The sequence below is a fragment of the Gymnoscopelus microlampas genome (genome assembly GCF_963454915.1).
Source record: "Gymnoscopelus microlampas genome assembly, chromosome: 24".
NCBI lineage: Eukaryota > Metazoa > Chordata > Actinopteri > Myctophiformes > Myctophidae > Gymnoscopelus > Gymnoscopelus microlampas.
Window position 1 is genome coordinate 4539022 of NC_139961.1, and position 9497 is coordinate 4548518.

General features: G+C 40.2%; 1 protein-coding gene across 2 annotated transcripts in view; it reads right to left on the reverse strand.

Annotated features, from left to right (window-relative positions):
• The window catches only part of zc3h13 (zinc finger CCCH-type containing 13), a 50761-nt gene extending 44502 nt beyond the window's left edge, over nt 1-6259 (reverse strand). For both annotated transcript variants that reach the window (XM_084051286.1, XM_084051285.1), the window contains exons 1-2: nt 6138-6259; nt 3083-3259 (exon numbers count right to left, since the gene is read on the reverse strand). In XM_084051286.1, coding sequence (XP_083907412.1) covers nt 3083-3250 — 168 coding nt within the window. In that variant the 5' untranslated portion in view covers nt 3251-3259; nt 6138-6259. The remainder of the gene's footprint in view (nt 1-3082; nt 3260-6137) is intronic.
• Between the last annotated feature and the right edge of the window lie 3238 nt (nt 6260-9497).

Sequence of the window (9497 nt, forward strand, 5' to 3'; positions counted from 1 at the left end):
TCAAATCTTTGCTTCTGGAGGGTCCCTGGAACAACACATTTTGAGATGGGGGTCCGCGGCCAAATACATATAATTTTGGGTGGTCCTTGACATGAAAACGTTTGAGAACCACTGATATAGCAGACTCTCTTGCTCTTATCCAGAGCGACTTAAAGGAGTAGTTCAACAAACCATTACTTATTTTCTATCAATTACACACCCTATGAAGCCTTGAATTAATGGACATTTTTAGTGTTTTTGTCGCCAATATTTTGATTACCGTCTCCTACCGGCTAATGTATCCGGTAGGAGACACAAAGGAGACTCTTTGTGTCTCCTACCGGAAATACACACGGTCATCAAATTATTGGCTTAGGAATGCGTCAAAAACGAAAGCATCTCCATTAATTCAAGGCTTCATGGGGTGTGTAATTGATAGAAAATAAGTCATTTTTTTGGATGAACTATTCCTTTAACACGTGAAGTGAGAAATCAAGAGTAAGCATGAACCCTAGTCAACAAACTACAAAGTCAATCACACATTACTTTTCAGGATTCAAAAAATATCAAAAGTAGCAGATCTACAAGCTTGTGTATCTGCTACTTTTCTGTGATGCTGTAGGGATGATCAAGTAGGGCATTAATTCACGACAAAACAATATATATCAAAATGAGGAGATAGGAGATTTCTGCCCGACAACAACAATACGCTCGCAGAGAAAACAATGCAGTCCCTCAAGAGCAACCAGGATACCAGGCAAACATCAGACCTAGCATCTGTCTGTAAACAACACACATCTAAATAACATTCTCAACATTAACCCATTGAGACCTGAAGCCGATTCTACATGTCTCCTAAATCTCAACAGTATTCTGAAAAACGTATGTTTCTATATCAGTGGTGCTCAATCTTTTTCATGTCAAGGACCCCCAAGATTATATGCATTTGGCCGCGGACCCCCATCAAAACATTTTGTTCCAGGGACAAGATTTGAGTTAAAAAAGTTTGCTTTAAAAAAATATATATATATTCAAAGATTTGCACACATTTTCACGATTTTTCAAAAATAGCAGATCTACAAGCTCGTAGCGCGGCACTCGGTGCCGCGCTACGAGCTTGTATATCTGCTGTTTTTGAATAGCCCAAAGTGTAAAATAATGCTTTTTTTAGCTCAAATCTAAAAAGGACACAGTTCCAGGTCTTAATGGGTTAACATCATTTTCGTCAGGCAAAAAGAATTCTAAATTACCAAAAAAAAACAGAACACCTGTGAACAGGTAACCAACATATTATATCCGCACAGTGAACTAGGATCTAATAACACGGTTACCGTCATCGTTACTGTTATTAAAACATGCCATTACATCAGCTAGAATAACTTATAATTTGCACCAAAACTGCACACATATAGGATACATCATCAGATTGGGCACAAAACGTAAGAGCAGCCCCAGAACACTCTGAACAACACAAGACTCGTCTTCACATTATGAGGGAGAATGACTTCTCTGAATCACTTTCAACTACAAGCACATAAACCAGATGCAATGCAAAGTGTATGGAATGTGATGTAATTCCCCTCAGTGGCCGAGGAGCCTACCATCAGGTTAGATAGCGGGAACTGCTAGAGCTAGCCATGCGCCACACCTGATGCCAATTATCCAATTAGCGCCGGTCCAGCCCCTTCCACCAAGGGTGTTTTCACACAGTAGCAGTGTTGGGGAAAAAAAAAGTACTCACACTTTTGTACTTAAGTAAAAGTATCAATACCGCAATGTGGAAAATACTCTGTTACAAGTAAAAGTCCAGAACACAACATTTACTTGAGTAAAAGTCCAGAGCCATCGGTGTCGAAATGTACTTGAATGTACCAAAAGTAGAAAGTACTCATTGAGCAGAATGTCCCATTTCACACGTTTTTCAAATATATAAAATGTATAAAAATCATTTGAAAATAGCAGATCTACAAGCTCACAATGCGTCGCACTGAGCTCGTTGATTGGCTATTTTCAGATGGCCGAAATGTATATAGGGCTGAAACGGTTAATGTATGTTTTGTAATAATAATCAAAATCTACACAGTAACTAGTGACTAAAGTTGTAAAATAATTGTAGTGGAGTAAAAGTACAATATCTGCCTTTGAGATGTAGTGGAGTAGAAGTAAAATTGTTGTGATGGGCCTCGATCCTCTTTCTGTTCACACCATGTCTACACTAGTGTCTGTTTTGTCCAGCGTCCCAGATCTGTCTACTTCTACGGCTAGCCTAGAAGGCCAAAAATACAATGGCAAAAGGGCGAAGCAAACCCGGTGCGCTTTGTTTAAAATTAAACACAAAAATGTTGTGTTTAAAGTTAAAAGGGCAAGACCACTCTGGTAGTTGTGTAGTTACCTTGCCATGATGCTGCTGCTCATAACTCCAAAAGGTGGACAAGAAATCAAAACATAATTGCTCCAGTGATTAGAAATTGATAATTCAAAATATGGTCCTCATTGACTTACATTGTACGCTGAAACAGCTCTTAAAGTCACTCTTTGTAGCACGTAAACGAACACAAACAAAGTTGATTCAGACAATACAGAACATCACCAAACCCAGTAGTTTGTTTTTTAAATTATTATTATTTTTTTAATTTCCTGTTGATTTTGCCATTTATATTAGGACTGGATCCAGTTCTTCAAATAGTAATATCAATAGGAAGTTAAAATTTGTATTTAAAAAAAAGCTGTACTGGGTTTTGTGATGTTCTATATTGTCTGAATCAACTTTGTTTGTATTCGTTTATGTGCTAAAAGAGTGACTTTGAGAGACGTTTCAGCGTACAATGTAAGTCAATGAGGAGCATATTTGTCTCCGCCAGGCCAAAGGCATGGCGAGAGAGTATGTTGTTTTTAATTATGAATTTCTAATCAAAGAAAAAAGAAAATGGAGAAAAGATAAAATGACAACAGCAAATCAGACAGTAGGGGCCCCTGAGTATCTCCAAGGGCCCCTGCCCTGACTGGCACTGGCTAAAGTTGTACGTACGTCAACCGCATTACTCCCAGAGCTGGGGCTGAGTCTTTCTGTCTTTCTTAATATGAATGAATAAGTTGTACGTACGTCAACCGCATTACTCCCAGTGCTGGGGCCGAGTCTCTCGAACACGCTGGGCCGGCGGGAGGGTGCTGCTGCAGGGTTACTGGTGCTGCTGCTGGGGGCGGCGGTGCTGCTGCTGTCCGATATGGTCTTCGAATTCTCCACTGTTACCTTCCGCCTTATCTTGGACATTCTGCAGGACTGGAATGAGACCAAAGGCAACAGTCAGTTTCACATTCTGCATAGGGATGTGTAAAAGTGATGAAATCGATTACTATAATTCTATTCGTACCGACTATTCGAATATTCGACCACGCCCCTTTTTCTTTCTTTTTTTACATTTTGTTTTTGGGAAAAAAAATGTTTTGATTTTTTTTTTTTTTTTACTGGGATTTGTTTGGGTGAAATTGTTCTGGGGATTTTCATCAAATGACTCATAGGTTACAATAACAGCATTGCATTGGCCTATAAACTGATTTTCAAACATTAACAAAGACAGTAGCATGTAGATCTTTTACATTATTGTAACTAAACTATTAAAGACGTGGTGAAATAAACAATATAGACTTTGCAACAGAACTTTAAAAAAAAACTTTAAAAAAAATAAAATAATAATATTCGATTTTTATCTTACAAACGACTATTCGAATACTCGGACTCATCCCTAATTCTGCAGGACTTGAGACCAAAGGCAACAGTCAGTTTCATGTGCTGCACAACTTCTACATCAAACTAAATCAAATCAACTGCAACAACAATTAGTTTGACCTGCTCTAGACATTTAAATCAATGCAACAATGTGTTTTACATTCTCTACAAATGCTGATCAATGCAACAGTTAGTTCACACACTGCAGGACTTTAATTCAATGCAACAGTTCTTCATCCTCCTATAATTCGACAAAGCTCTGTGCGGATGGTGAGGCCCAAATCTCTTCTGCCTGGTTCTCCTCAGTGGCTGGAGCAATTGTCTTAATGGGTTAAATGAATACTAGACCAGTGGTTCTCAACCAGTGGTCCGGGGACCACCAGTGGGTCACAGGTGGTCGGGTCGCCAGGCTTAACGATGGAGAGTTGGTAACCAAATGGACCCATTGTTAGATATTTAACTCTTGAGAGCATAAAATGAAACCACATGGACCCGAGTTAAAAATCATTGTTTACAAGAAGTCTACACAATTAGAGAAAGTAGAAGAATTGTTACTTTGATCAATGTTTGCCTGTAGTCGGAATTGTGAACAAAATCTTATCAATCGACAACAAAATATTCTAAGTCTTGGGGTCTGAGAGAGTAAATCTCATCAAACGGTGGTGGACCTTGGTATGAAAAAGGGTTGAAAACCACCACTGTACTAGACTGACCACTGGCCATGTTGTCGTTGATCCACAAACAACGGGAACAGGATAGGTGGGCACTAGGGACATCTGGGCACCTCAATGTAAAATTGTCTATTTTGTCCAAAATGTAAAAAAATATATATATTTGGAAAATGTTTTTAAGTAAAGTATACATGATTTAGAACAAGCTTAAGCATTCGACAATTAATGTCTAATATTTCTGTAATTGCTACAAAACCTGTATATCAAGTCATTTTGGGGCATAAACAATAAGTTTAAGGGTAAGTTTAAGTCTGATAATGATGCACCGTGCATGCTCACATTATGTATACTTTACATTACTTAAGAACATTTTTTCTAATATTTTATTTTAGAACATTTGGGGGAAAAAAAGCCAATTTTACAAAGAGGTGCCCAGATGTACCTGTAGTGCCCACCTATCCTGTATCCACCATAATGTCCCTGTAGTGCCCACCTTTCCTGTATCCTCAAACAACAACAACATGTAGCAGTTAGGGTTTGTTGTGCTCTCTAGCTAAATAATAACTCTAGCAGTTCCTAATAAAGTAACACTAAATCCTTAGAGTACATTAAAACCTACCAGAGCCTACATTTGAACCCCCCCCCCCCCCACACACACACACACACACACACACACACACACACACACACACACCATGCTAAAGCTAACGCGGTTAGCCTCAAAACACAACAGTAATAACCAGTGTTGCCAGATTCTGCGAGAGAAATAAGCAACCAGTTCTATGAAAACAAGCCCAAAATAAGCGACTGTATTTACAAGCTCACAACTGCGGAACACAGGGATGGATGACCCCCAAATCTGTGGACAAATACAAATTAGAAAAAATCCTAAATAAACAACTACACTTTAGAAACAAGTCCAAATAAACAACTACACTTTAGAAACAAGTCCAAATAAACAACTACACTTTAGAAACAAGCCCAAATAAACAACTACACTTTAGAAACAAGCCCATACAAACAACTACACTTTAGAAACAAGCCCAAATAAACAACTACACTTTAGAAACAAGCCCATACAAACAACTACACTTTAGAAACAAGCCCAAATAAACAACTACACTTTAGAAACAAGCCCAAATAAACAACTACACTTTAGAAACAAGCCCATACAAACAACTACACTTTAGAAACAAGCCCAAATAAACAACTACACTTTAGAAACAAGCCCAAATAAACAACTACACTTTAGAAACAAGTCCAAATAAACAACTACACTTTAGAAACAAGCCCATATAAACAACTACACTTTAGAAACAAGCCCATATAAACAACTACACTTTAGAAACAAGCCCAAATAAACAACTACACTTTAGAAACAAGTCCAAATAAACAACTACACTTTAGAAACAAGCCCATATAAACAACTACACTTTAGAAACAAGTCCAAATAAACAACTACACTTTAGAAACAAGCCCAAATAAACAACTACACTTTATAAACAAGCCTAAAATAAACACAACCCGCATCTGCCAACATTGACAAGCAACTTCACAGAAAAAGAAGCCCAACGTAGGCTTATAATAAGCGGACATGGCAACCGCCAGTCACAACAGCACATGCTAAAGCTAACAGGGTTAGCCTCAGCTAACTAAGCTAGCTAGCTGAGGCTAACTAAAGCTCTCTCTCTCTCTCTCTCTCTCTCGCTCAGATATAAATGAATAAAGTGTGTTAAGAGTTCAGAATAAGAGCCACTCACTGCCTTCAAGAGAAATAAACACTGAAGGTTTATTCTTTTATCTCAATGGAGGAAGAACGGCGTGAAGCGGAGGAAAAACAAGATGCAGCTTCATTGTGTGCCTTCATGTTGGCAACGAAGCTAAGCGCGGTAATATCGCGTGACCGCGAAGGGACTCCGGCCCAGAGAGAGAGAGTTATGACACTAGCGTTGACTCCCATAGTAAGAATGGAATGCGGAAGTGCTCTGTCTATCTCAATGACATAGTTCCAATGTTTGGAACTATAGCCCATAGGAGCCCGCTTTGCGGCGATTTACTCTCTTTTCTACACTTTGGGCGAGGGGACTCTCCGGCCTCTTCCCTGCCGGGCGAAAATAGCCGATCTACGAGCTCTCAAGCTATTGTAGATTGGCTATTTTCAAATAGCCCAAGTATGTATGCATAGGGCTGAAGTGAGAAGTGGTTAATGCATGTTTTGTAATAATAATCAAAATACGCACCAATATCATGGTCAGTATCCTGTCAGTGTCATGTCAGTGGTATCATGGTCATCATGTCAGTATCATGGTCAGTATCCTGTCAGTGTCATGTCAGTAGTATCATGGTCATCATGTCAGTATCATGTCAGCATCATGATACTGACGTTTCTTCTTTGAGTCCAAGACAATTATGTCACTAAGTTTTGAGGCTATCCTACCTCTGCTATTTTTGAATAGCCAACGTATAAAGTATCGATGAAGTTAAAATGATTGTGGCACTTGTTGCCCCTCTTTGCCGAAAATAGCCGATCTACAAGCTCTTATTGATCTTGTAGATTCAATAGATTAACTAACTTTGCTGGGGACCCCCTGGACCCCACTTTGGGAACCACTGGTGTAGTAATCCATTAATGTACTATGCTTTATGATTTTCTTTTTGCAACAATACAAAAAAATGCAATGTTTGTATGCTTTTCTTTTATTTCCTCCAGGTGTAGGACTTCGTACCATATTATGGAGAAAAAAAAACAATAATAATAATAATTATTATTTATTTTATTATTTAAAAAAACAATGGCAAAGTGACAATTTAAAGACTTTTAAGACCTTTTTAATACCTAAAAAAAGAAAAGAAAGGACCATTACTGCATCAAAAGTAATAAACAAACCATACTATAAAAACTGGTCAAACATTGGCCAAATAATAAGAGGCAAAATCTGTGAAAATAGCCGATCTATAAGCTCGCAACGTGAGGCGTTGTGAGCTTGTAGATCGGCCATTTTCACAATATTTACCTGTGGAACCGAGTCAAAACAGACACCATCCATTACATTAAGGCTGTGGAACACTGGTTTCTTTCAAAATTGGCCTGAAAAAACATCTACCAGGAGACAAGGGGAGGTATATGTAAATTCCCCCTCCTCCTTTCTTTGTACATAATAGTGTTTGTATTTTTTTTATGCTATGTTGATGAATTGAATATATAAGACCACAATAGAAACAAGTCCTATCCATTACCTTTTTTTGTGTTATCCTTTTAGCCTTGTCTGGACTGTACCTCGTTCTGTTTACATTTCTGACTAATAAAGTTTTTCATTCAATCAAAAAAAAAGTTGACAACCACCAACTCTATTGCACCCATCCATCAGGTTTACAAAATGTATTTGTATTTTATTGTTTTGATTCTACAACAGTAACAGACACTTATCTGGTCAACAACACATATTACACAAACATAAAAGAGTATAAAGGCATTGTGTATAATATAAGAGCAGAGGTATGGCAGGTGCCATACCGTGGCTCCAGAAGAAAAACAAATCATGAATAGTAAGTAGCCTAATGCAGGTGTAAGATCATTGTGGTGTTTGTATTGTGTTTATAGGTATAATGCATATTTTCTTTATGCATTTCTGGGGTTTTGGGGGGTTTGACCCCCAATTTCTTTTTACGGGGGTCCCTTATTTCAGGATAGGTGTCCCTTACTTTAATCTCTAGGAGTAACCGCTTTATCCATTATTTTTTACGTTGGCTGTTGAAAAATAGCAGATCTACAAGCTCAGTGCTGCCAAATACATATCAATTTGGGGGTCCTTGACATGAAAAAGTTTGTGAACCACTGGTATAAATCATTGGTTCTCAAAGTGGGGTCCGGGGACCCCCAGGGGTCCTTGGAGTGGTACCAAGGGGTCCCCAGCAAAGTTAGTTAATATAGTGTCATAGTCACTTTAACCATATTTTATAGTTTGGCTATTCAAAAATAGCAGATCTACAAGCTCATAGCGCAGCACCAAGTGCGGTGCTATAAGCTTGTAGATCTGCTATTTTTGAAAAAACGTGAAAGCTTCTGCAGTCGCTTTGAATGTACATATTCTTTTAAAGCCAACATTTGTAACTCAAATCTTTCCTTCTGGGGGTCCCTCCCTGGGACAAAATATTTTGAGATGGGGGGTCCGCGGCCAAACACATTTCATTTTGGGGGTCGTTGATATGAAACAGTTTGAGAAGCACTGGTATGAATCAGGCTTCACAGGGGGGCTTGCGTTTTCTCGATGACTCTCAGAGCGATGGTCTTGGTGGCCAGCAGGGCCTCGTTGCAGGCTCCTTTGATGTGAGAGGGAGGCAGCAGGAAGCCATATCTGCCCTTGTCCTGCAGCTCAAACGTGAAGGAGTACTTGATGCCAAGGTTGTAGGCCCAGTCGTCTGAACCTCCAGGAGCCAGATCTGACCGAGAGAAGAGGAGAGGAGAGGAGAGGAGAGGAGAGGAGAGGAGAGGAGAGGAGAGGAGAGGAGAGGAGAGGAGAGGAGAGGAGAGGAGAGGAGAGGAGAGGAGAGAAGAGGAGAGGAGAGGAGAGGAGAGGAGAGGAGAGGAGAGGAGAGGAGAGGAGAGGAGAGGAGAGGAGAGGAGAGGAGAGGAGAGGAGATATGAGAAGGAGAGGAGAGGAGAGGAGAGGAGAGGAGAGGAGAGGAGAGGAGAGGAGAGGAGAGGAGAGGAGAGGAGAGGAGAGGAGAGGAGAGAAGAGGAGAGGAGAGGAGAGGAGAGGAGAGGAGAGGAGAGAAGAGGAGAGGAGAGGAGAGGAGAGGAGATATGAGAAGGAGAGGAGAGGAGAGGAGAGGAGAGGAGAGGAGAGGAGAGGAGAGGAGAGGAGAGGAGAGGAGAGGAGAGGAGAGGAGAGGAGAGGAGATATGAGAAGGAGAGGAGAGGAGAGGAGAGGAGAGGAGAGGAGAGGAGAGGAGAGGAGAGGAGAGGAGAGGAGAGGAGAGGAGAGGAGAGGAGAGAAGAGGAGAGGAGAGGAGAGGAGAGGAGAGGAGAGGAGAGAAGAGGAGAGGAGAGGAGAGGAGAGGAGATATGAGAAGGAGAGGAGAGGAGAGGAGAGGAGAGGAGAGGAGAGGAGAGGAGAGGA